At 37.1% G+C, this 27,507-nt stretch overlaps 1 protein-coding gene across 1 annotated transcript in view; it reads left to right on the forward strand.

The window, feature by feature from the left end:
- LOC6034828 overlaps nucleotides 1-27,507 on the forward strand; it is a 32,721-nt gene continuing 5,214 nt past the window's right edge. Inside the window, exons 1-3 of the mRNA XM_038255974.1 lie at nucleotides 1-187; nucleotides 14,957-15,450; nucleotides 25,472-25,934. Of these exons, the coding sequence (XP_038111902.1) occupies nucleotides 15,078-15,450; nucleotides 25,472-25,934 (836 nt within the window). The 5' untranslated portion in view covers nucleotides 1-187; nucleotides 14,957-15,077. The remainder of the gene's footprint in view (nucleotides 188-14,956; nucleotides 15,451-25,471; nucleotides 25,935-27,507) is intronic.

The raw sequence follows: 27,507 nt of genomic DNA on the forward strand, positions 1-27,507 counted from the left end.
TCGCGCTCCAACAAGTGGTTCCGAAACAGTTTTTCCCGTTTTTCTTCCGTGGTCGTTGGGACAAAAGGTGGTGATTTTGAATTGTTTAGTGAGTCATTGGTGAATCCGTGCAGTGCAAGCAGTGTCAACCAGACAAGAAGGACTAAGCAAAGTAGCTGAACGTCAGACAACAAACAAAAAAGGCAAGGTATCGTGTGGTGTCATCTGGCTAATGGAATACGATATCTCCACTTTTGGAGACACGCTTCTTTCTTTCGACTTTTATGAAGTTGTTGGTTTTTGGCGACAGGACTCGTTTCTTCTTTTATTTCTACGAAAAGCTCACAGTGAACCTAGTGATGCGTGCTGGTCAACCTCGTAAAAGTTAATGAAGGAACGAAAATTTAATTAGAGACATGGTCATCAACGAAGAAATGCCGGCAAAAAAGAGAATACTTTCAAAAGTTGCCCCGAAAAAAGTGCTTATTTCCGGCGGTGCCCAGGAATGTCCTGTGATCTCTGATTACGGACGGTGTTTCCAGGAAGACTGTCTGATTCGTTTTCTTGAAAGGATGGACATCGGGACCGGGTTAATCAATTATTGAAACCCGAACAAACCAACCTGTTGGTATCGATTAGCGCTACTGTGGTTATGCTTTCGTTGCTTAATTATTCAATAAAAGCAGGTGTATTGCAATCACTCTGTTGAAAAAAAAAAAAAGAAAACCTCAGGAAGAGCCTACCTTAATTACAATCTGTAGTGTGTTTAGAGTGTGTGAAGAATCCCTAATAGAGTGTGATGTGTTTGGAGTGTGTGTTTGTGGTGATGGGAAAGACAAATTCCACTTGATAACGCTCGATAATGGATCTATCATCGCCTGTCACTTCCACTTGTGGAGGCCAGGTGATTGGCAGTGAGGTGGTTTGAAAATGTTGCTTCATGGAATGGTTTTTTTTTTGCTAATCGAATTTTGGTACAATATATGGTGTACATTTTTCAAATGAAAAATCTATAAAACAATAGAAGAAAATCGAAAAAGGTTAAATTCTGTTACTCCTATCAATATTTGTTTTGATCCATGAAATTTCCAATCAACTTTTCAAATGATTTGTTTGTTTTGCAATTTCGGAAAACACCCTTTTGATTGATTTTTTTCAGTGAAATGTTAGTTTCCCTCCTTGAATGTTATGTACCTGCAAGACGTGTGCCAATCTCCGCAACAATATCCATAATTATTACTTTTCGATTAATAAAGTGCTGAAAAGTTCAACGCTAAAATAGTAGTTTATGCAACAAGTTGCAAAAAGAATATTTTTCAGCACATTTATTACATTACATTTATTCAACGAGGTTCACCGAGTTGGAAAAACACTACGAGTGCTGAAAAAATAAAGTTTGGCAACGAGTTCTACACAAATTTTTTGCAATTCCGAAAATCACCCTTTGAAAATTTTTAGGACAAATGTCCATGCATTGAGTCAATGAATCGTTTAAATCAAAAAAATATTGAAACGTATAACTTTTCCTTAAAAATGCTAAAAAGTTTGAAAAGTAAAACTTTTCAGCATTTGTTTTGAAAAGGGTTACTATTCGATTCTGTGATTTTTGGTACAGAAAAGTAGGCTGTTTCGTCGTTCAAGAATGACAGGAAAAGGAAGAACTTTCACGACGGAATTGCAAACATTACTTTCCAGTACTGTTATTATTTGCGATAAATGTAGGCAGGTGTAAATCTTGATTTATTATCAGAATCCATTTCTTACATTATTCCCCTTTTCTATTATTTTTTGCTTGCAAAATCCTAACAACTTCACTGCATTAATCTGGCATAAAATTTGAATTGATATAATAAAAAGTTTTTAAATTTCAATATTAATTTTGATTCTAAATATAGGGGAACCGTTATTACTTAACAATAAACTTCAAAATTCAATTCAAAGGAAAATTTTAGTTTTTATTTATAAAATCATCAAAAATATATTTTCCAACCATTGGTAAAAAGCAATGAATTGAAAATCTTATTTTTTATAATATTAGGGTTGTGATTAGACTTCTTGAATACATCCAAATATGACCGTTTTAACAAAATAAAAATAGGTAAAGAATTTTTTTTGTCTCGAACAAATAATGATCCGAAGTTTTTCAATCTCCAAATTAGTAAACAACCAACCCATGTAGCCTAGTGGCAACGCTTCAGCCTTGTAAGCGGTAAATCTAGTACCTAATGGTTTCTCTTCTGGATTCGATTGCTTAGTGAAGGGAAGGTAGAGCATCGTCACAAGCTGGACATTATCAACGACACCTTAGGGAGGCGACTTATGGAATGTTGACATTAACCTAAATATGTTACACATAAAATGAGTAAAAATACTGCTACTGAATCCGCTTTGTAAATGCTGACCCCGATACTCTTTAAGGATGTTAATCCTCAGGAACTGGGAAATATTTACTTTTTTTTCTTAAAATTTGTAAATTCCTTTTTTAAATGATTAAAATAAGTATATACTGGAATTGGAAATAGCAAACAAAAAAAATATTTACTTAGAAATAAATTAATTTAATTTTTACTTAACGGTACAAATCAACCATAGCTTTTGCATCCAGATTTCTGTTACAGACATTTTAATATCTTCAAAACTACGGGAACTATCGATATGATTTTTTTTCAGCCCCTCAATTAGTGTCTTCGAAGTTATGTACAACAAAGATTGACTATTTTTACTATCAGATTCTTCAAAGATTGAGTCCGTAAGTTTGACCAATTTGGAATAAGAAGACAACAACTTCCTTGGTTGCTGTGCACCCTTAACTGATATAAGAAATTTATTAAGATTATTGTTGATTTAGGAATTTTAATTTTCATTTTGAATGTATGTGTTCCATGTTGATTTCATTATTTTTCTAAATCATACAAAATCATATAACAGCAAAATTAAAAAAAAAAACTTTGGAGTATACCTATACGTTATTTTTCCTTTCATTATCAAATATCTAATAAGGCCGTTGCAAATATTTTTTGAAGTTTGTGTCCCTCGACTCTAAAAATAAAAAAAAATATAAAAATTGAATTTACAATGTTTCAACATTTGAATGAAAATAGTGTTTTAAAATGCATTTTACAGGCAAACACTGCCCATGTTCGCATAAATGTCCCATATGCAAAAACAGCAAGCTGAGAAAAAACGCATTTGAAGTTTGGTTTTCGCGAAAAAACTGAATTTCCTCCTGATTTCTAGAACATAGTACTGGATGTTATAGGCTCTTATGAAAGAGCATACGATTATTAACTAATTTGCATCAATAACTCGAAATCGATGAAAATGCATATGGGATATTTATGCGATCAGGGGCAGTACAGTCGCTTTCCAATCATTAGTTTTAAAAATATCGAGGTATGGATGGATTTTTTTTTACAAAAAAAACATTTCATGGAACTGTACATTGGTATTTTATGAAAATTTAAAATGTTTGCAAAGGAGTTCAAACATGCTGAATACAATCATAAACGCGGAAAAATACATTTTAACTGGTTTTCAGTTGATTAAACTTAAATTTTCATTAACATTTTGAAGTTTTTCAAAAAATATATTTTTTTTCAGATTAGGCTGGTACAAATATTTTAAAAAGTTTTTGTCACCCCTCCCCCCCCTTCTAAATTGGCCCGAAAAATCAGAGGGCAAAAAAAATATTTTTACAATAAACTTCAAAATGTTAATGAAAATTTAAGTGCAATCAGCTGAAATCAAATTAAAATACAATCTTCTGCGTTTAAAATCATTTTTAGCATGTTTGGGTTTATAAAAAAATCTTAAGATTTTTTGAAAATTTTCGATGCGAAATCTTTTTTTTCGATACAATTTTTGTTTTTGTCAGATCTTAGATTTTTTGAAAACTAATGATTGCAAAACAACTGAACTAGTGTAAAATGCATTTTAAAACACTTTTTTCATTTAAATGTGAAGACTATGGCCCCTTTACCTCGGCCAGGGCCGAGGGACAAAAACTTTTTTAAATATTTGCATCGGCCTTACCAAATAATAAAAATTAACAAAATTCTTGACAAATTCCGCAAGATTTAAAAATACAGAATTAAAAAGAAAAAAAAACTGGCGATGAGGCTGGAATATTGCGTCTGTGGATAATATTTGCTGATTTATATGCAAATATGTGTCCCAAAACGCGAATTAATGTGTAATCCCGTGGGCGTACCACCCGGCACATAATTTGTCACGTGTTCGGGGTTCAAGTCCAGATTTCACCAAATATTTACTACTAAACCCTACTCACGCAACTAATCACTTCCATTACAATCCCCTCCCCTCCATGTTAAACTGTACAGCTCTCTTTGAAAATTAGAAACACCAGAAGCATAAATTTGCCTTCCACGGTCACAATCCTCCCCAGAGGCGGTTGAATAAATTATACAAAAATTAATTCCGAACCAACTGTTGCTGCCGTTTCAAGTTGAGTAGATTTTCCGGAAGGTTCTTCCAAACTCACTTTTGGCCTTTTGGTTTAACTAAACAGTGTGGCGTACCTTTTTCTATGAGAATTACCTAAGTCAACACTAGTACCAAAAGGGGTTCAGATCGATTTGATTAGGTTGTTATAGTTTAATGTGTTTGAGACATTTCTCTACGATTTGAAAACGGAATATTGTTTGCCGGACAGTGTAGTTTAGTTCGCATTCGAAGACTGAAGAGTTCAACAGACTAATTACCTAAGAGACCACCAACATTTTGTTTGTTTTATTCGAGAGTGATTAGGTCTGGCAAATGGTCCAATCAAACCCGGAATAGAGAGGCTGGTGTTTGTCAGGTGGAAGAAGTTGATGGCGTTTCGTTGGAAATAAAGCAGCCTCCCACACCACGTCACAGATACCTGATGAATTGTTGTTGTTCGTTAATTGATTGGTTAATTTACTTTCCGGTCTGTCTGCCGGTGATGAATCAATCGCCACTTGTAGCAGCTTTTCATGTAATGCCTTTTCATTCAATGGGAATTAATTTTTATTGCCCAAAAACATGGTTTTTAAAATAAAGAATATAAGCAGAAAAAATATTTTTCATGCAATTTTGCAACAAAACCTTAAGATTAAAGTAATCTTCTGAGAAACAAAAATCTTTCCTAATTTACACCGGTCAGAGTATCGGCTGTTGTACAGCTTACAGAATTAACCTAAAAATAGTGATTAATTGGCCGGCTTGTTTGTAAAACTTAAGACAGAGGCGCTTTTCTTTTTGAGAAGGGTCACTCTTTAGGAAAAGGTTTCTTCCCGGGGGCATCGACAGGGAAATACCAGAGCCGTTTGTGACGACTTGCAAACATTCGCTGGAACAGACGACGACAACGACTAGTCGGGCACATGCTAATAATAGCTTGGCACATCGTTTTTTGTACAATTGTTGTATGGTTGTAACGAGCGAAAAATGTCCGCTCAACTAAAAGGTCCTCGGTTGAAAGCGAACTTTTCTTGCTTTCCTCTGGTGAAGAAAGATCTGTGGAGCAACAGCAGCCCCGATGGCGGCTCAGTAGCTTGACTTTTACTATCTGAGCACTATCTCAGCACTGTGGGTATAATATATGATAAAAAATTAATATAAACTTGTTGTAAAACTTTTTAAAATATTTATTCAAGTTTTGAATATAATTTTCTCTCGTTTTCTCATACATTTTTGGCAGCTGTCCATACACAGATTTTTATAATAATAACTTTAAAAAGTTTCAGAGCAAATTGTAAAGATATCCTCTGCCCTTATTCTACATACAAACAAACAAACAAACAAAGTGCACGTGTTTCTGGGAAACCCAAAGTTATGCATCCCCTCGAGTTGGACCTGCGCAGTCATTTTTGTGTAGGTTAGTGTTATTCTAACAGAGTTCACCAATATTTTGACCACTTTCCATCTTTTTGGAACGCCCTACTACACAAGATTTCAAACTGTGGTACTTTTTTATAATTTGCCCAAGGTTCTGGCCAGTTACTGATGTATCAAAAATTGAAGTTTAAAAAACTTGAAAAAATTATTACGGATTCAATCCCGCCTAGAATTCAGAGGCTTATCTCGTGCAATTGAGTTCATATCTATGCTGTCGTGATATCATGACGTACGTTGTTCCGAGAAAAACGTGTTTTAATGTTTGACTTTGAATAAACAAAAACGAGAGCACGCAATGTAAACAATAACAAACACGTTTTGTTTGGTTGACCCGACGATTAGTTGGATTTGGTTGCAGGAGTCCCGAGTTATAATTGAAAATGTTTACACTAGTTGAGCTTGTATCTGTGTCAAATGCGTTCTGACTTCAAATCCCTTCGACCAATTGTCGCACTTACATAAATTTTTAGGCTGTGATGGGCAAAATTGCGTTCTTAACTCAATTTGGCCCAAAATGTACGTACGACAAGTCAGCACGACGGTGACGCTATTTAGAATTTGAGAACTGCTTTCCCTCTGGAACTAGCCCCTGAATGCACGCAATAAGTAATTTTTGTTACACTCTAATGTCTATCCTCCAGGCAAAACTCATTTGTACTAAACACCACACCGTAACGCCCCCTCCCTAGCCAGGAGCGTGTGACCGCCACTCCTGTAAACGACTCCGTTTTTTCTCCTCACTTGGCGCCTTCCGTCACGGATTGTGTGCCTTCTTGAGGGTCACTTGTTGTCTTCACCACCACGAAAAAAAAAAACACTCAACGAGTTGTGTTGAGGGCGTAAGAAATGAGCCCTCCAACAACTGACACTGGCAGCACTTGCTTGGGCAGGACTTATCCTCCTCCGCAAGCCACCACGCTGGGGCTGATAAGCCTGGTGATGTTTAATGCCTGCAAAGTGGCGTCTTGACGGTGAAGACGAAACCATTCATCGTGTTGATGTTGAGAAATGTTTTTTTTTACGAGGATATGTTGTCGAGTTGACATTAATCAGCGAGCTTGAAACTCAATTATGCGAAGATTATGATACTTGAGAAAAATTAGTTGAGCTGTCTTGGAGGTAACTCGTCACAAACTTTACTTATTATTAGATGAGTTGAAATTCTCGAAACTAAGCTTAATTTAGCCAATGAACTGCACCGCCTAGCAGCATAACAAGACGCGCTGCATACAATTGTTGCAGGCTGACGGTGTCAACCCACTTGCAGCATGCCAATCAAAATGTCAACGAGTTGTGCTGATAGATGCCACCAAGTGCTAACAGCAAAACGTCGCCCACAATCCTGGTTGTCTGACACTTTTTGGAACACTTATTTACACCCAGCAGTGGTAAATTAATTAGGGATAATGATGCAAAGGTATGAATTTAAATGATTTAAACTAAATTTAACATAATTAAAAACATAGTGTTCAGACCGGTTAGGAGCATATTTTTTTACAGTTTTTTGAGTTGAACCTAAATAAATTTAGTAAATGTTGATCATCTTTAGTAATATAGTACTAAATAGCGATTTTTACAAAAGCTCCACAAATCTGTCAACCCTCTGTTTTTAGGTGAGTTATTCCCAATGAGTTCTCGGTGGTAATCACCCCGAAGGGCAAGAGTTGATAGAGGCAGTGCCAGTTGCTTCCTAATTGCTAATGTGTTGTTTATATCTAATCTAGATTGAGTTCGTGCCTGAGTTTGGGGGAGGAAGCGCAGCCAAACGTGACATTCGTGCTAATTTTGGGCCGTTTAGGGAAATTTCCGGGTCCAGCAGGTGCCGATTCGTTTCCACCGATGACGGCTACAACTACTTTGCGGTAGTTTTGTGCGGGGGTGGAAGTTTTCGTTTTTTTTTCGGAAGTGGCAATGGGTTATACGACCATCCGGTACTACGTCATCGAGTAACAATGTTGGTTCATCGATAAGAGTTTCCTGCAGTTTGCTGGCAACCTTGCAGTGCGGTTAATTTCGGTTGCCCATCTGCTGAGTCTTGAATTTATCAGCAGGCTTTGCTAGGTCATAATCACTGTTGCAAAACCTGTCAACACCAAACGGTTTCAATCATGAATTCTCCCCGAAACACCCCATCCAAGTTGCATCAGCGACCCGCAAGGAGCACCCCTATCTCGTTACGGAAGCAAACTCCGGGCCAAATTTCCCGCCGACAATTCGCCTACCGTCGCCAGAATCGTCTGCTCCGGTCGGAACTGGCCACCATCCTAGGCCGCTGCTCGCAAATGGAACGAACCATCGCCGAGTTGAACGCACAGCTCGCCGAGGAACGCGACCAAACTCTGCAAGTTGTTCCCGTGGACAAAACCGTATTGGAACTCCGGAACAGCTTAACCGCAGAGCGGGCCAAATGTGAGCAGCTTCAGTTTCAGCTAGCGGTCACGCGGCGTGAAAATGAACAACTTAGAGAAAATATGACCGGATTGTCTCGCCAGCTGGTCCACCAGAGGCAGCTCAGAGAGGACCAACTTAATCAGCATTCAGTGGCGGTCAACACCAAGACTGAGATATTGAGAAGCAAGCTTCAGGAAGCGTTCAAGGAGAATCGGCTCCTGAAGGTGAAAATAGACAAGCTGGAGAAGGTTAGATCGGATTTGGTCCATCGTCACAAAACCAGCCTGACGAACATCAAATCGACGGCAGACGAGCTGGTTTGCCTGATTGAGAAAGAAAGAACGCTGAATTACGCGGATATCGTGGTGAAGAAGTTTGAGAGCCGCTTTTAAGTGATGGAATATAGCTGTTTTGTATTTGTTATTTCAAGCAACAGTTTATCAGTGGTTGTATCGTTCTCTTTCTTGAATTTATTTTTTTTGTTGAAATATAATCTTCAATTGCTTAGAAATGTACGATCTTAATTCATGGTGAAACGGACACAAATACGGCGAGGATGCGGTCTACACCCACTGAGAATTTAATCTTCTCTTTTATGAATAACATCCAGACGTCTTTGCGGGGGAGGGAGTACGCACTTTGTAAATTGAGATTTATTTAGCTGATATTCTTATTTACCACAGCTCAACGCGGAAGCGCTGGTCTTGAAATAGCTAGAACCTGGAGATAAAAGTATTTTGAAAAATAGCATTTTTCAATGATTTTTTTTCTCAATAAGATAAGATAAGAATCAAGTTTTGTGGATTCAGATTTGAATTTAAAGCCATAAGCACTGTCATCTGAACTGAATTCGGGTGAATTTGGTCAGCTTTTTAACTCATTTTTGCCTTCCTTACCTTATTGAGGAAAGGCTATAAAATCACTCGAAAAACGAAATTCTCAATTTCACCTCTTAGACCCACCTTCATGCATACATATCGACTCAGTATCAAATTCTGAGCAAATGTCTTTGTGTGTGGTGGGATGTTGATCAAAAACATTTGCACTGGATTATCTCGGCACTGGCTGAACCGATTTGGACCGTTTTGGTCTCATTCGATCCGTCTTGGGGTTCCATAAGTAAAGTTCAGTTAAGCACTTCAAAAGTTAGGCTTAAAAAACGATTTAAACAAAAGTCCGGAAGATTGTAAAAAGGGTGGTTTATCTAAGAAACCCCGTCATGCTATACATTTTTAGAAAAGTATTCGAAAGACCTTTTCAACGAAATCAAAAGATTGAAGATCCGACGAACCTATCAAATGTTATAGTCACTTAAGTGTTATTTATGTACTTTTTAGGGGCCGGATCTCAGATATCATGATGAAAACGTTGTCCGGATCTGTCATACGACCCTTCGTTGGATGGGTTATCAAAAGACCTTTCTAACGAGTCCTATAGATTCTTGATCTGACCAGGACCACCCTATCAAAAGTTATAAGCACTTAAGTGTTATTTATAAACTTTTTAGAGGCTAGATCTCATATATTTCGATGAAAACGTTGTCCAAATCTATCATGTGACTTGTCGTTGGATAGGCAATCAAAAGACCTTTCCAACGAGTTCAAAAGATTGAAGATCTGACGACCCTATCAAAAGTTATAAGCACTTATGTGTTATTTATGAACTATTTAGAGGTCGGGTCTCAGATAATTTGATGAAAACGTTGTCCTGATCTATCATACGACCTGTTGTTGGATAGGTAATTAAGAGACCTTTTCAACGATTTCAAAACATTGAAGATGTGACAGAACTATCAAAAGTTATAAGCACATAAGTGCCCTGAATCATGACTGACTACTCAATCTGATGGTATGAATAATGAATCAAGTTGATAGAACACTGAATGGTCCGCCCTTTTGCATCTATTTTGGATAGTATTACCCTTTAAATGTGAGGGAGGCACCAACCACCTAAGGGTGGATTAAGTAACTTTTTTAACATAGATTTTAAGACAGAAATGTATTAGTACAATGTTGATTAAATTAAAGGGTTTGTTCAATTATTACGTAACGCTAAATGAAATGCATTAAACAATTACCGTAAACTGGGGTGACATTGATAGAAATTTGATTTGGCCACTAATTTTGATACATCTAATAAAACAGTCTCATTTTTGCATATATGTTCGATAATAAGCTATCCCTTAATGCTTACATATTCAAAATTCTCAAAAATGTTTAGACATTAATTTGACGGGCATTTGTAAAACCTATCAAAGTCACCCCGGGCTATCAAAGTCACCCCAGTTTACGGTACCAGAAAGGGAAAACGGGGGAAACAGTAGATTTCATACATACCATACCAACTCTTAAATCTTAAATCACAGAATCTAAATTTGAATAAATTATGAGTTAAGAAAAATATATCTTTTTTTTAAGTGGCATATTTGTAAAAAAAAATAATCTAAAATCAATAAGACAAAAGTTTTTTTCAAAAAAAAATTCATTTAAACCGCAGTGCTGTCACAGCCGATAAAAACGCTACGCATTGCTGCTCGATTCCCACTCATAAATTTCAACAGCTAAAGTCGTAATTCGTTTCGGAAGAACACTTCACATCCCATTAAAATTGGAGCAAATTAAATTATTAGCATTGCATTGCTCCCACATTTAGTCTAGCCGGAACTGCCCAACTTTCACCTAGAATTCTGACAGTTTCAGAATGCCAGTAATTGAAGCTAACAGCGCTAATTAAATTGGCAAGAAATGGGCTTTCACATTCCGACGATTTTTTTTCCAAATATTCCCGGAATGCAAGTTCAACTCTTTCGCTCACCCGACAAAAAAAAAACGGAAATTGATTCGATTTGATCTGAAATTATGAATGACAGAGAGTGACTCTATTACCGCGAATTTTCACCCTCGGCGTTCGACAACCCTTTTCAAACATCCTCGTCATTCAGCCGCGACCTCAAGACTTGTTGAATCACTTTTTTGTTTGGGGTCCATCAGCTTCTTCGCGGAAGATCTTTTTCTGGTTACTCCCCCACAAAAGAAGAATGATGCTCCAGTAGGGCCATGTTTCGCGCAAAGTGCGGATATCAATAAAAATCAAATTTTCCCCCACCCCACGGACTGGGATTAGCTCGTATAAAACATTATTAGTGTCGGTTTTGGGGATGATCCCAATTTTGATGGCTGGCGCAGCTGGGGCTATTTTCCTTGAGGGGATGGTAAATATTGGCAGTGTTTCTGGGTTCATCTATTCATGTTTTGTGCAGTGACATTTATTTTGATTGATTTTCTATGACTTGCTGACTTCTAGGATTCTGTACCATTTCTTATGCTTTTCTGAAGTATTATCCTTTCGACATAAAATGTCACTAACAAAAATGCAACTTTCAAGCTTGAAAACCGGATTAATTTTTGTGAAGGCGTCAATAATGTAACGATTTGCTTTGTTTCAAAATTTACCATCATCAGGATAATAACCCGTGTATGGCAAAATATTTTCAACTCTTCCATGAATTGCCATCGACCTAATTATGACATACAATACACCACTGACGGCATCGCGCCCAACTTCCAGTTCAATCAACGCCTCGCATCAAGTGTAATGAAAACTCACGCAAACAATCGGTATTTTGTGTTCGCTCATATGTCAAGTGTCATGTTGGGTGAAATTCTCTTCCAGCTGGAAGGGTCAATGGGCTTAAAATTGAATTAATGAACTGGAAATTCATTGACCAACAATTGCGGCGGCACTGTTTCGCGCGGGCCAATCTCATCAATTGATATTTTCGCACGATGGATACAATGAATTCGGGGAAAATTATCCGAAAGGTAACTGTTATTGGAGGAACCACAATTCAATATTTGAACTCCAATTAATTAATCTGATGCATTTTCTGTAAATTGTTTATTCTTCATTTTTATTCCAAAGAATCCTAAAGAAAAGTTAAAAAATCATCAAATAAAAAGTTGATATTTTCTTGAAAAGAGTATTTTCACAAAAGATTTATTCTTACATTGAAATTAGATCGGTTTTCGAGATATTGCGAGATGAAAAATGAGGGCTTACCAGATGACACCGAGAAAATATTATTTCACAAAATTAATTCAAACTTCAAGAGGTCAAAGTAAAAGAAGTTGACGATAAAATGTATCATCTTTCATGGAAATATCTGGAGTTTCTTTGGAAAGGTCAAATAAACCAAATTTCCAGTTTTTGCTTTTTGGGTGTTTTTGAAACCGCCTTGAGTCACGGGGTATTTAAAAACACCCAAAAAGCAAAAACTGAAAATTTGGTTTATTGGACCTTTTCAAAAAAAAAAAAACCAGATATCTTCATTTTCAAGTTCAAGTAGGTATTTTGAAATGGCAAAACATGAACATTTTTTGAAAAATGTTGAAGCTTGAAAACGGATCACTTTGTTGTAAAATGTGCAAAGACTTTTTCGATGACAAATTTGATTTTGCATCCGAACATGATTTTACAAATTTTATTCGACTGTATTTTCTTTCAGGAATCACATAATTTTTTTAAGGAATCACGTTTTGCTATACTTAACAAACACTACAAGATGCTTTAACCCGATTTTGGAAACTCGCTTCCGTTTCCCGGATATCGCAATACACACTTGTGACATAGACCAATTTATCATCAAAATGATCGTGTACACTTGTGACACGTCATACATGTTGTTGGAAAATGTAGAAAATTTATCTTGTTTTTCACAAATTTATGTTGATACACATTTTCTAAAGGCAATGCAATCTTTTGTTTTTCGAGATACTGATTTAGTCTGTCAAACTATTGATTTATTATTATTGTAGTTTGTGCACACCTGTGACACGTGCTTTTAAGATTTTTGTTCACATAATTTACTGTATCTTTTAACTGGTGTTACCAAAAAAAAGCAAAGCAATCCACTTTAACAACCCCCGGGTCTTTTGTGGGCTCTGTTGCAAGTTTCTGCTCATTTCTAGGCGTCCGACGGTTATGTGTGGTGAGTCACCCAAAACCTCTTTTACGCAAATGGACCGACGTTTTACTTCCCCATCCGATAGAAGGCCAGGAGGAGGATAAGGCGGGAATCGAACCCGCGCCCCATAGCAACTTAGGGATCGGCAGCCGAAGCCGCTAACCACCGCGCCACGAAGCACCACCGGTGCCACTGGTGTAACCAAATCAGTTGAAACTTGGAGCGTTTGTTAAGCGATAGTATACGAACCGAATGCTTCAAAAAATTTGGCTCTATCATTCATAGTTTTGAAAATATTTATCATCAAACTTTAGAAATTTTCTCAAATAGTACTAATTGGTCGTTGTCACAAGATAGCACACAACAGACGACTTACCATTATTTGGCACAATTCTAAACTGTAGTGCAAAAGAAGTCCTTTTAAGCACCCTAAAAATGATGGAAAATTTGAAAATCTGGATTTTAAGATTTCATATTTAAGAGTACGTCCAAGAGCACAGCATACCCATCTCGCATCGACATCGATATAACATAACTAGCTTTTGGCTTATGGAAAGTGGGGCAAATCGAGACATAAAGTCGAACCAAGAAAAAAAAATGTCAAATCTCAAAAAGCACCTAAAATTGCACCAAAAATGCAAAAAAAAAATGAGGCATTGCAATCGGTTTAATCTACGGCGAGTTATTAGCATTTCATTTAAAAATGGTACATTTTTTCAACTCAAATAAAAAAATGTTCCATCCAGATATTAACTCAATTCGATCTGAAGCTTGTAGGAGACGGTTTTTCTGTAAGTGATTTTTTCAGATTTTTTTTGCTCGGACAACCCCTTAGATCTTATTTAGATGAGATTACCAATTTGAACCAAAAACTTTTTTTTTCTTCATATAATTATTACAAAATTGAAGTTTAAAAAATCGCCGATCCACATTTATTGAAATCAGGTTCGTTTCCAAGAACACAAGATGTCATCCAAAAAAAAGCAGACTTTGATTTTTTTTAATGTCCTGTTCGTGAAATCGCTCTTAAGTGATATAGGTAGCCAAGTACAGAATTGGAAAATTTGTGTTCAGTGAACTTCTTTTTTCTGAAATGTCCTAATCATAACCTACAATTTTGTCCAAGGTATCAAACGATCAGAAAATCATTTCTAAAGATACCAGATTTTAGAATGCTCGCATGCCCACTTTGTATGACCAGCTCGATTTTTTTTCTAGAAAGCTGTGAAATTTGATGATATTACATGCGGTCCACTTTTGCTAGGGAAACATGCCTGCAAAGTTTCAATGATATCGGAGAAGGTTGAGTAAAAAAAACCCCGAAAAGTTTATTTTGATCTGAGATTGCAATACATATTATCAAATCTAGTCCTTTTTTTAATTAGGTCCTATAAACAAAAGTAAACATTGAGTGTATCCCTCTCACACCTTATGCACAATGTTAACATTTCTTTATAGGACTTAATAAAAAAAGTCGAGTTATGTTAATCAAAAATGCTATGATTTTCAATATAAATACATGTAATTTTTCATGGATATTTTTCTGACTCATGAAATCATTCTGATTCAGAAAAAAATCTTTAAACAAAAATGTGATATTGCTTGATGATTCAATTATAGAACTGTAATCAAATACCAAAGCAAATCACAATCAAATAGACTTCATTAGACTCCCTCTGTGCATAATTGGTCCTAATAATACATCGTTAATCCTTCCATTCTCTCGTTCCATGAACTGTGCAGCTGTTAACAATGCAACTCGACACCTTCTGATTCAGCCCGCAACAACAGCCCACCATCCCACGTGTGAATTAGCGAGTTCCACCTGGTGACCACACCACGCGAGCGTCAGTTCCAAAGAACCATGACCCCTCCTGCGGTGCTTCTCTGCCTCCAGCTGGTCATCGTGACCACGGGCAGCAGTTGGGCCTTGCCGGCCACAGCCACCGCCACTGGAACCAAGGTTGACCACTCCCGTCTGGAAGCTCTTTTCCCTGGAGGAAGCTCCCACTCAAACTCCCCCTCCGCCAAGGCAAGTCCTGCTGCTGGCGTCGTTTCGAGATCAAAGCGCCAACCGTGGATGCCCACACTAATTGATTCCGACGAGGACAGCTTCGCATACCGGCAGCACCACCAACCTCCGGCATTGCACCACCATCAACATTCCGGCCTGTACCAGCAGCAGCAGCAGCAGCATCGGTTCCACCAGCCACCGCCAGAGGACTTTGGCGCTGAAGGTATGTGAGGGAGTGTTTTCACGTCCTGTGAAAAATCTTAGTTTCTTTTTTTTTCGCGCGCGCGAAACATTGCTATTAATGTTAATGAGATTGGTAATTAAATTATTGCTTCATCAAAGCTGGCTGGGTTAATGGACCGGGAACGAGGGGGTGGTCGTTGTTAATGTCCATGTGGACGCATGACAGACCGGATTCTTGGCAGATTTTATTTGATTACTGTGAAAGTTTCCAAAAATACACTATAAGCGCATTTTCTGCAGAAGTAGTTCTTGGGAACAGTTTGGAGTCACAATAAAAATGACATCGATTCAAAAATTTTGCACTGTCCATGTTTGCATAAAAGTCACGCATTTTTGATAATTTTGAGTAGATAAATAATTCAGTTTGGTTACAAACCCCTAACCCCAAACCGAAATTATGGTTTTTGATAACATTATTAATTTTATGCGATAAATTATAATTACTTATATACTAATTACTTATATACTTACACACCATTTTTTTTACTGAAATTCAGCAAAGTTTTACTAAATTTTCATCTACTGAAATTTCAGCAAACGATACAGTAATTTTGATTGTACTGAATTCTCTGTTAACTGATATTTGTTACTTTGACAGATGATTTACTGAAATTTCAGTAAAATGGTTGTCAAAACAACTAAATTATTAGCAAAAGAAACGCCAAATTATTTTGTAGAAAATTCAGTAATTTTTTTGTGGCAGTTTGACAGATCATTTGCTGAAGATTCAGCAATCGTTGCCGGTATTTCAGTTGTCAAAATTTGATTTTGCTTGTCATTGAAAATGTTTCCAGTACTGTTATTTATATATTTATTTCATCAATTCGATGCTTGTGTGCTCTCTTATACTAACTGACATTTTGGTGATTACGAGAAATTCGATTTTTTAACTTTGAATTACTGTTTCTGGGAAACTATTCGACAAACAATTGTCCTAATAATTTTAAAGTATGCTCCTGACATAACTTAAAGACATGGTAAAATATGAAAACTTTTGAAATGCAAAAAAAAATTGGCAGAGAAATTACGAAAAAAAATCATGCTTGCAATTAGCACAAGTGTGTCTTGAACAGTGATTTGTATGAGTTAGCACAAACGTGCACAGGGCGAATTTTGCAGTTGAGCTAAAATGCTTCTTCGATGGCAGAGTCGTGTATACTTCCAACGTGGCACTTGGTACAAAAGTGCGCAGAGTCATTTTATTGTAAAAATAGTAGGTATTTGTTGTTTCAATGTTTTTTGCGTGGTAACTTTGAATTGTTGCAAGTTAAGGAAAATTTTTCTCAACAATACTTTTTTAATATACTTGTTTATCATTAAATTTAGTGTGAAAATTGTAGTTTTTGAGAGCAACTACCGTTAAAACTTGAATTTTATGAAGAAAAACTTAGTGAAGTGTAAGGTTTCATAAATATAAGTATGATGATCCATGAAATAGCTTCAATAAGACCAAGTATGACGAAAACCGAATAGATCTACGCTTACAAACAGAAGAAAAAGAATTTGTAAAAACTTTGAGCTAGTTTATTTTATTTCCATCATGTCATACGACCTTTTTAGAAATGCGAGATATCCAGGACACAACCCCTAGAACTGTTATGGTAGATTGCAGTTAGAACAAGTGTGTCTCTTGCAATGGATTCTTGGTTTGTATCGAATAGAACAAAAGTGCTCCAAAAAAATCAATGCTTAGTCTTTGAACATGGACGACCCCTACAGTTGTGCTAAGTGTGCACAACTACGTGAATGATGTTGTTACGTGTTTTTTTGGTTTGGACGACCCCTGCAGTTGTGCTAAGTGTGCACAACTACTTAAAAATGGTTTAAATTGGATATTTGAGTTAGGCTAAGTTTGAGATTAGTTGATGGATGATTTTGTTACGTAGTTTTTTGGATTGGACGATCCCTGCAATTGTGCTAAGAGTTCCCAAATGAACCGGTTAGGCTACGTTCACCTATTGATTCAGCTTAAACCTCCCTTTGTGGTTCAATCCTGGTTCATTGAACCATGAACCATTCGTTACACCGTGACATTAGTTACACCGAACATACGTTTCACCGTAAAATTCGTTACACCGCAACATTCGTTAAACCGCAACATTCGTTACACCGTAACATTCGTTACACCTTAACATTCGTTACACCGTAAAATTCGTTACACCGTAGTATGGTTACACCGTAACATTCGTTACATCGTAGTATGGTTACACCGTAAAATTCGTTACACCGCAGTATGGTTACACCGTAACATTCGTTACACCGTAGTATGGTTACACCGTAGTATGGTTACACCGTAAAATTCGTTACACCGTAGTATGGTTACACCGTAACATTCGTTACACCATAACATTCATTACACCGTAACATTAATTACACCGTAACATTCGTTACACCGTATCACTCGTTACACCGTATCTTTCGTTACACTGTATCATTCGTTACACCGTAACATTCGTTACACCGTAACATTCGTTACACCATCACATTCGTTACACCGTAACATTCGTTACACCACATCATTCGTTTCACCGTATCATTCGTTACACCGTAGTATAATTACACCGTAATATTCGTTACACCGTAGTATAGTTACACCGTAACATTCGTTTCACCGTAACATTCGTTACACCGTGACATTCGTTACACCGTGACATTCGTTACACCGTGACATTCGTTACACCGTGACATTCGTTACACCGTAACATTCGTTACACCGCAACATACGTTACACCGTAACATTCGTTACACCGTAACATTCTTTACACCGTAACATTCGTTACACCGCAACATACATTTCACCATAACATTCTTTACACCGTAACATTTGTTACACCGTAGTATAATTACACCGTAATATTCGTTACACCGTAGTATGGTTACACAATAACATTCGTTACACCGTATCATTCGTTACACCGTATCATTCCTTACACCGTATCATTCGTTACATCGTAACATTCGTTACACCGCAACATACATTTCACCGTAAAAATCGTTACACCATAACATTCGTTACATCGTAACCTTCGTTACACCGTAACATTCGTTACACCGTAACATACGTTACACCGTAACATACGTTACACCGTAACATTCGTTACACCGTAACATTCGTTACACCGTAGTATGGTTACACCGTAACAATAGTTACACCGTAACATTCGTTACACCGTAACATTCGTTACACCGTAACATTCGTTACACCGTAACATTCGTTACACCGTAACAATAGTTACACCGTAACATTCGTTACACCGTAACATTTGTTACACCGTAACATTTGTTACACCGTAACATTTGTTACACCGTAACATTCGTTACACCGTAGTATGGTTACACCGTAGTATGGTTACACCGTAACATTCGTTACACCGCAGTATGGTTCCACCGTAGTATGGTTACACCGTAACATTGTTATACCGCAACATTCGTTGCATCGTAGCATTCTTTACACCGGGACATTCGTTACACCGTAATACACCGCAATTAAAACATTTTTTAAGTCGTTGTGCACACTTAGCACAACTGCCGGGGTCGTCCAATAAAAAAAACTACGTAACAACATCATCCATTCACCAATATCACACTTAGCCTAACTCAAATATCCAATTCAAAAACCCCCCAAGTAGTTGTGCACACTTAGCACAACTGCAGGGTCATCCATTAAAAAAACTATGTAACAATAACATCCACTAATTAATCTCACACTTAGCCTAACAAAAATATCCAATTTAAAACATTTTTAAGACGTTGTGCACACTTAGAACAACTGCGGGGGTCGTCCAATCCAAAAACTACGTAACAATAACATCCACCTACCAATGTCACACTTAGGGGTCATCCAATTAAAAAAACTCTGCCACTAAATAATTATTTGACACACTTCGTCTAACTTGCAACTTCTTCACGTATCCAAATGTGCACACTTGTGCTAATTGCCTTCCAAAATAGTGCTCCATAATATTGCTCAAACTAGTAAGGACACCTGGCAATTCACCATAATATTATAGTATAATCGTATTTTTATGGATTTGCGTGTTTTCAAAAGGTCAAGCCATGATGAAAAATAAGAGAGCACATCCATGATGCGTTCGAAAATGTCAGTTAGTACAAATGGTTGCAGGGCGATATCTCCGCGTAGGAAACGAATTTTTCAGATCTCTTAGAAGCGTTTTGTAGGGAATTTAATTATCTAAAAGATGTCATCATTAACTCATTTTGGCCCAAAAGTCAGTTAGTACATCAGAGCACAGAGGCATCGAATTGTCAAAACCTTAAAAAAAGGTGGTTAGCATCGAGGCATTTGTTATTAATATTTTTCTTACCTTGGTTTCTAAAGATCACAATACAAAATTAAAAAACACAACATGTTTGAAAGAGGATTTTCTCTCGGCAGCATCCATTTCGCTAGCGAACTTTCTTCACCCGCGAAAGAGAGAGGAGGCAAATCACACAAAAGAAAATCGCTCCCGAAATTCTTCAAGAAAATCAATCTGCTGATGATTTTTTTTGTGAATTTCCTTGTCAGCACCACTTAAAAGTATTTGTTTCACTTTATTTACACACATTGCCCATCTACAAAATGTGACAGGTCATTTTTCAACGTGTGACGTTACACTTGCAAGTGTAATAGTGAATAAGATGTTTCGGCGAATAATCAAGATGATGATTTTTTTAGATTCCTTTTACCGATCCTTCGTGCGCGAGAGAGGAGAGCCATGCTCCCAATGGCATCCAATGATTTTCTTTTGATGATGATTATTCCATCGCTGGTCATAAGTGACATTCCAGTTTGACAGATATGAAGTAACTGATTTTTCAGTAATGTTTTTGTTCCATACCGAATTTCAGCAAAAGTGATGATTGCTGAATCGCATTTAGTTAATAATTTTACTGAAATGGCAATTCAAAATTTGCTGTGTAGATTTATTTAAAGCCTTTTTCTAGAACAGAAACATTTACGACTTATTTTAACAAAAATAGACGCTTTTTTCATACCTAGTTCAAAAATAGGCCGTCCAAAAAAAATTAAAAGTGGTCAAAACTTCGGTGCTCACTCCTAGAATGATTGATCAAAATGTCAGGAACTATCTTTCTAAACAACAAAAAAATCCCAAAAATGGTTTGGTTCGCGCGCTGAGCTTGTTTTTTTTTAGAAATACACGTAACAAACATACTAAAGTTATTCAAATTTGGTCGCCTTGGGCTTCAAGTTATAGTTTAATGTCCCATGAACAAATTCTTGCATTGACCTTGGTATAAATAAGTCCATTAAAGCTTGTGTTTGGGCATGGCAGGGCGTTTTAGGGAGAAAATATTGTATTTTTGGTGAAAAAGATTTCAAAAATCACTCCGCAAAACGAGACAACAAAATGTGCAGCCTAAACTAATGCATGTAGCTTATAAAAATTGGAAGGAAAACATTTTGCTTTTTCTAACATGCAATTTATGTCCAAGCAAAGCCGAGATATTTGCATTTTAGTGAACAAAAAGCGCGAGTTTTCAAAATTCTTAACAGAAAACATTGACTACTTTGATGACAAACGGGAAGGCAAATATTTTGGATATTTTCATTTTGATCGCGCAAAAACGATATGTGTTTACATTATTTCATGAAAAAAACATGAGATTTTCTCACAATGTGACGTAAACGACAAATAATCATAAGTTAAAATAAATATATAATAAACTTTTTTCATTTTCGCTCAGCGTGGGAGTAGCAAACCATTTTTGGGAATTTTTTGTTGTATGGAAACATTGTTCTTAACATCCTAATCTATCATTCTGCGGGGTTTTTATTTCATCATTCCGAAGTTTTGAGCACTTTTCATTTTTTTTTGTTACGCCCTATTCGACACCTTCTGTGAAGTACGTATCTGATATCACACGAGATACCAATCTCCCCTTGTCAAGGTGCATTCTTTACCACGTGTCGAAGGAAATTGAGACGTCAATCTTCGGGACGTGGGTAAGCCACAAGGAGGTGGTACTGAGCTCACTTTAGTTGTTTGAAAACAAGCTCAGGTGCTTTTGCTCAGTAGGTCAGAAGACGATCGTAACAATTAACTGTGAAGGTGAAATTGATGTAAGATTACATAAAAATTGTGATTTTGCAATTCTGAAATCAAAAAAGTGAAATAAAGCACAGAAACAATGAATTAACTTCTTTTCCTGACATCTTCGATCAATAAAATTCCCACACATCACAACAATTGCTTCCAGGAATTATCCTCCCGGGCATTTTACCTCACCTGCTGGTCCAGGAAACCCGTGGGCAATTACGTGGTGTTAACCAGACGTCAATTTTCTGCCATGGTTGCACTTTTTCCTGGTGAGTTTTTCTGACAAGTTACATGCGCCAAAAGGCTGTGGCTGGGATCACGTGTATTAAGAGTGGGAGTTTTTGTTTTTTTTTGCACATGTGAAATTATTTTTAATCTGATGGAACGACATGAAACCCTCCATTATCCAATCAACTGATTTTTTAACAAAGAGTGAACCGTATGAATCAGCGGAATAGCCGTTGTTGGAGTTAAAAATGCTTTGATGCAAGCTTTTTGGAAAATTGGTCAGTTTTTGCATCGTTTTTGCTGGTAGGTGTGCGATTTATTGGATTTGCCAAATCGAATTGAATTACATATTTTCCAGTTCATTGAAGCTTACTGAAACATAGTTCTATTTTTAATACAGGCTTCGTTTTGAATTTTTTTTGTGCATGGAAGAAATACTGCATTTTTAAACATAAACTAAACATAAAAGCAAACGTCAAATCCCACTTGTTATCTCAAACATATTTTTATGTATGGCTGCATTTGCATGCGAGTTTCACAATTTATGATAACATCAATTATCTGCAAAAAAAAATTTGTTGGTTTTCTGAAAATCTGTATCTGGTTGCGTAACACCTGAATTTCCATATTCGGGAACAATAATTGTGTTTTACTGAAAATGTAGTCTTTATAAAGATCATTTTTTTTTATTTGGCTGAATTATTGGATCCATCATGAATTATAAAAGATGAAATCCAATCGATTTTCGCATAAAAACTAAATTTATATGCTTTAGTTGACAAAAAAGCTGGCTTTTGAGCTATGGCCAGTTGTACCATTTTGTTAAAACCTAATGACTTTTGGTATGCTTCTTAAGAGGCAGTATTTGTATATATTGCTCGGTTTGTTCTAGAGGTCGTATCGAGGTGCTCCGATTTGGATGAAATTTTCAGCGTTTGTTTGTCTATGCATGAGATGAACTCATGCCAAATATGAGCCCTTTACGACAAAGGGAAGTGGGGTAAAACGGGCTTTGAAGTTTGAGGTCAATAAAACATAAAAAATCTTAAAATTGCTCGCATTTCCGTAAAACTTCATCAGTTCCAACTCTCTTAGATGCATTCGAACGGTCTTTTAAAGCACTTCAAAATGTACCATAGACATCCAGGATTGGTTTGACTTTTTCCCTTAGCTTTTGCAAATTACTGTCAAAAATGGATTTTTTTAAAACCTTAATATCTTTTTCCAACAGCCTCCAACACCCATACTCCTATAGGTCAAAAGATATGTAATTTCATGCACTATAAGCCTATGGTATTAACTTTTTGGCCAATCGCAGTTTTTCTCATAGTTTTTCAATTTTTCTAGAACAAACATTTTACAACGTTAGTTTTTGCCCTGTAGGCTTCCAAAGCAGCACTTTTTGGTCTCAATTTTGTCATATTCGGAATCCTCGGACAATTTCACGTAAGTTAGAAGTATTGTAATTGTAATTTTGATTTAAAAAATAATTAAATAAAACATTTTTGAAAAAAGAAATAGATTTTATTTACCCTATGATCAAAACGTCAAATGCTGTATCAAGTAGGCGAAAACCTGTTTTACCCCTAATCCAACAAACTGTGAAAAAATATTTTATTTTATTCTAAATGGCAATTTTTCCAATCACATGGATCGAAGCAATCTGTGCCCGTGTTCGGACGCGTTTTTTGAGCGCTGTCATTTTTTTTCCATTTAATCGTCTTTAAAAGTGTAAAATTTCTTAAAATACGGAGATCTCTTTATAATTTTCGGTTCAAGACATTTGTAGTTGAAGTGATGGAAGTGAAAGGTAGACTTTTTCGGTGATATTTTTGAAATACGACTTTCTCGACTCGGCAGAGTTGCTCCACCGGGAGGAGATGTCAGCAGCAACAAGAAGATCAGGACCTGGGTAACTTCACGAAGTGGCCATCAGCTAGAGCGTTGCCAGTGGTTCCAGTTCGACAACATAAATTCCAGAATGGCGACGTCGTTTTTCAAGAATTGTCGAAGCAGATGTGGGTGGTGATCATCTTTCATCCTCATTAAAGTGGGTCGCTTGCAGTTAATCGTGCGGTATCAGGATTGCTGCCGGAAGCTCTGCTGATTAAGACAGGGATTCAAGAAAAGTCAAGATTCATGTGACATGTGGCGAAACGATCGGAAATGAGCTGGTTTCGAAGATTCTTCGTATTTGGTGAGAGCTTTCCATTTTTATTTTCAATTGACACTTCCATCCACTCTAACATCCATACATTTCACTAAAGACCAACCACGCCAATCTTACTATATACGCGGTAGGGTGTTCCCTTGGTCGTTCGCTGTGAGTTGTGGATTGCCTGCTTCTCTAATGAAGGTTCGACTGAGGGGGCATGCTTATTAATTTCTCGTCGCTCCATACCCTCAGTGACGTGATGGGAGCAAGGGCGTCTATGCAAAGTGTCCCTACACCCGCTACAAATTTCCGGCGCTTGGGGTGGGAAGAGGGAAACCATTGTATTTTATGCGCCGGTATTTGTAGCATAAAAATTCGTGCAAAAAAACTTATGCACGTGGGTGTACAGATTACGGAGTAAAAGATGATCGAATTGTTCACCTAGCGCTCACATGTGTTCCAGGACCAAGTTGCCTGCGGGTATGGGGATCATACATACATACATACATACATACATACATACAATGGCAATTTTTCCAATCACATTTACAACTCCAATACTTCAATTTACGTGAAATTGTCCGAGGATTCCGAATATGACAAAATTGAGACTAAAAAATGCCGCTATGGCGGCCTACAGGGCAAAAACTAACGTTGTAAAATGTTTGTTCTAGAAAAATCAAAAAACCATGAGAAAAACTGCGATTGGCCAAAAAGTTAATACCGTAGGCTTATAGTCAATGAAATTACCTATCTTTTGACCTATAGGAGTATGGGTGTTGGAGGCTGTTGAAAAAAGATGTTAAGGTTTTAAAAAAATCCATTTTTGACAGTAATTTGCAAAAGCTAAGAGAAAAAGTTAAACCAATCCTAGATGTCTATGGCCCATTTTGAAGTGCTTCAAAATACCTTTCAAATGCATCTAAGAGAGTTGGAATTGATGAAGTTTTACGGAAATGCGAGCAATTTTAAGATTTTTTATGTTTTTTTGACCTCAAACTTCAAAGCCCGTTTTACCCCACTTCCCTTTGTCGTAGAGGGCTCATATTTGGCATGAGTTCATCTCATGCATAGACAAACAAACGCTGAAAGTTTCATCCAAATCGGAGCACTTCGATACGACCTGTTACACATTGGTGAAAAACTCGCTCTTTAAATGGTCAAAGCTGAGAAAAAAAACGACATGATTTAAAATTATAAAATTAGATAACAGATTTTAAAGTAAACTGGTATTAGACTAAACTAACAATCCGTGTCCACTACCTGGAAAATCTGAACCCATTCCGATGGCTAAGGGCTTTATCTGCTAACGACACTTTTCGGTTCATTCCACCCACATAATTGTGTTGGTTATCTGTTTAGTTTTCACTGCTGAATAAAGAAAAAAAAAACAGTTTTACAGACGACTCCAAAGCAAAATCAAAACCATCTTCATTATTGGATTTCCCAGGTGACCTCTGGTCGTCGTGATGCTTTTAAAGAACTGCTTCCCCCTCCATCCAATAATTCAATCTTTTTAAACCATTGATGTCTCTCTCATTATCTCGAATCCGCAGACTACGACCGGGAACAGGACCATTCAGCGGAGATGGACATCAACGGCGACGATAACGAAATCGAGGACAATCCATTCTACTCCGCTGCCGCTGCCGCAACCGGGCTGGAATCCCCCGGGTCCTCCCCTGGCAACGCCGTTGCTGGCCACGCCCCCGGAACCCCCGTCGAAAGTTTCGATTTGATCCGCGAGCAGCTGGAACGCGTCAAGGAGGAGGAGGACATCGAAATCAAGTCGGAACTGTTGATGAAACTGCTGGAACAACTGCCCGAGGGACCGCTGCCCATCGTGTACATCGAGGATGCCGGCGGCAGTGAGACGGCACCGGTGGAAAGCACCGGCGGAGAGCCCAGCGGGGAGGATCCGGTGGGACAGGAGGAGCGATTTACGGCCAACGGAGACAAACGGTCCGGCAGGTACTACCGGAGATACCCGTGGAAGCGGCAGAACGCGAGAGCTAGGACGTAAGTTGAGATTTTTTGCACTTGAACTTGCTTTAAATTAGATTGGGAAAAATCGTTGAGTCTCGCATTTTTGCTTTGGTGTGCCAATTATAAAAAAAGGATACCCCTTAAAAATGGTACACATTAAGTTTTTTTGCCGAATTCGGTAGAAAAATCGATAATGTTCAGACTCGCAAAAAAAAAATTAATTACAAGTCATGGTCACACTTGAATGAAAAAAGTGTTTAAAAAATGTATTGTTTTGCAATCATTAGTTTCAAAAATTGTAAGAATTGATGTATTCAAAATATTTTGCGAAAAAGAAACGTTTTCGTGGCACTGTAAGGTCGTTGCAAATATTTTTCAAAGTTTATGTCAGCCTGAATAATCAGGGGGCAAAAAAATATTTTTTCGAAAAGCTTTCAAAATTTTGACGAAAATTCAAGCTTAATCAACTGAAAATCAGTTTAAATGCATTTTCCTGCGTTTATAATCATATTTAACATGTAAAAATCATATCTTCTATCTATCTTCTATATATATAAATATAAAAAATTTCGACGGTTTTGTTCGAACGCGAATCAGTTCAATACGGAGCGTCGGATCGAGGTGCTCTTTGTTGCGTTGGGTTCGTATAAGTCCAAGGAAGGTTCTTACGCTAAAGAGTGACAACTTTGGCCACTCCGGAACCGATTCCGGAAGATCTGCAGATTGTATGGAGAAAGTTATGTAAAATCAAATTTTGATCACAGGAGGCTAAATTAGCAAAAAAGCTCAAAACGTCAACAAACGAAAAAAAAAGGCAGAACGAAGTTTGTCGGGTAAGGCTCGTTTAACATGTAAAATTTTGAAAATGTTTTTTTTCGCGAAAAAAAATTTCGATCAATACCTCGATATTTTGAAAACTAATCATTGTAGAGCAACTGGACGCGTTTAAAATGCATTTTGAAACACTTTTTCACCCAAATGTTGAAACCTAGGCTTGTAATTTTATTTTATTAGGTTTCACGCAAATTTCAATGAGGGGTCCTTAAAACTTTTCCGCACTTGTATCGAAAAGTAATGTTTTTTCTAAACAGTTTTAGTAGTTTATTACATAAGTTGCAAAAAGAGGATTTTTTCAGCACGAGTCGTACATTTATCCAACGAGGTTCACCGAGTTGGATAAATACGAAGAGTGCTGAAAAAATCAAGTTTTGCAACGAGTTCCATACAACATTTTTTGCAATTCCATAAAACACACACTGAGTGTAATTTTATGTCAAATTTTCACACCCATTTGAGTGCTGAAAAGTATAACTTTTCATTATTTATTTCGAAAAGTGTTGCTATTCGATTCTGTTATTTTTGGTACAGAAAAGTAGGCTATTTCGTCGTTCAAGAATGACGGAAAAGTAAATAGTTTCACGACGGAATTGCAAAAAAAATAACTTTTCAAATATTTCTTAAAACATTTCTATGCAATTTCGTGGTAAATGTGCATCACCCGTTAGTTAGCGCTCAACTTCCGAGCCGAGCAGTCGAGCTTTCGCTAGAGCAAGACAAGGAAGTCAATCGCAAATTTTCGAAACGCTAAAACCCACGCAAGTTCCGT

Source organism: Culex quinquefasciatus, chromosome 2, assembly GCF_015732765.1.
Source record: "Culex quinquefasciatus strain JHB chromosome 2, VPISU_Cqui_1.0_pri_paternal, whole genome shotgun sequence".
NCBI lineage: Eukaryota > Metazoa > Arthropoda > Insecta > Diptera > Culicidae > Culex > Culex quinquefasciatus.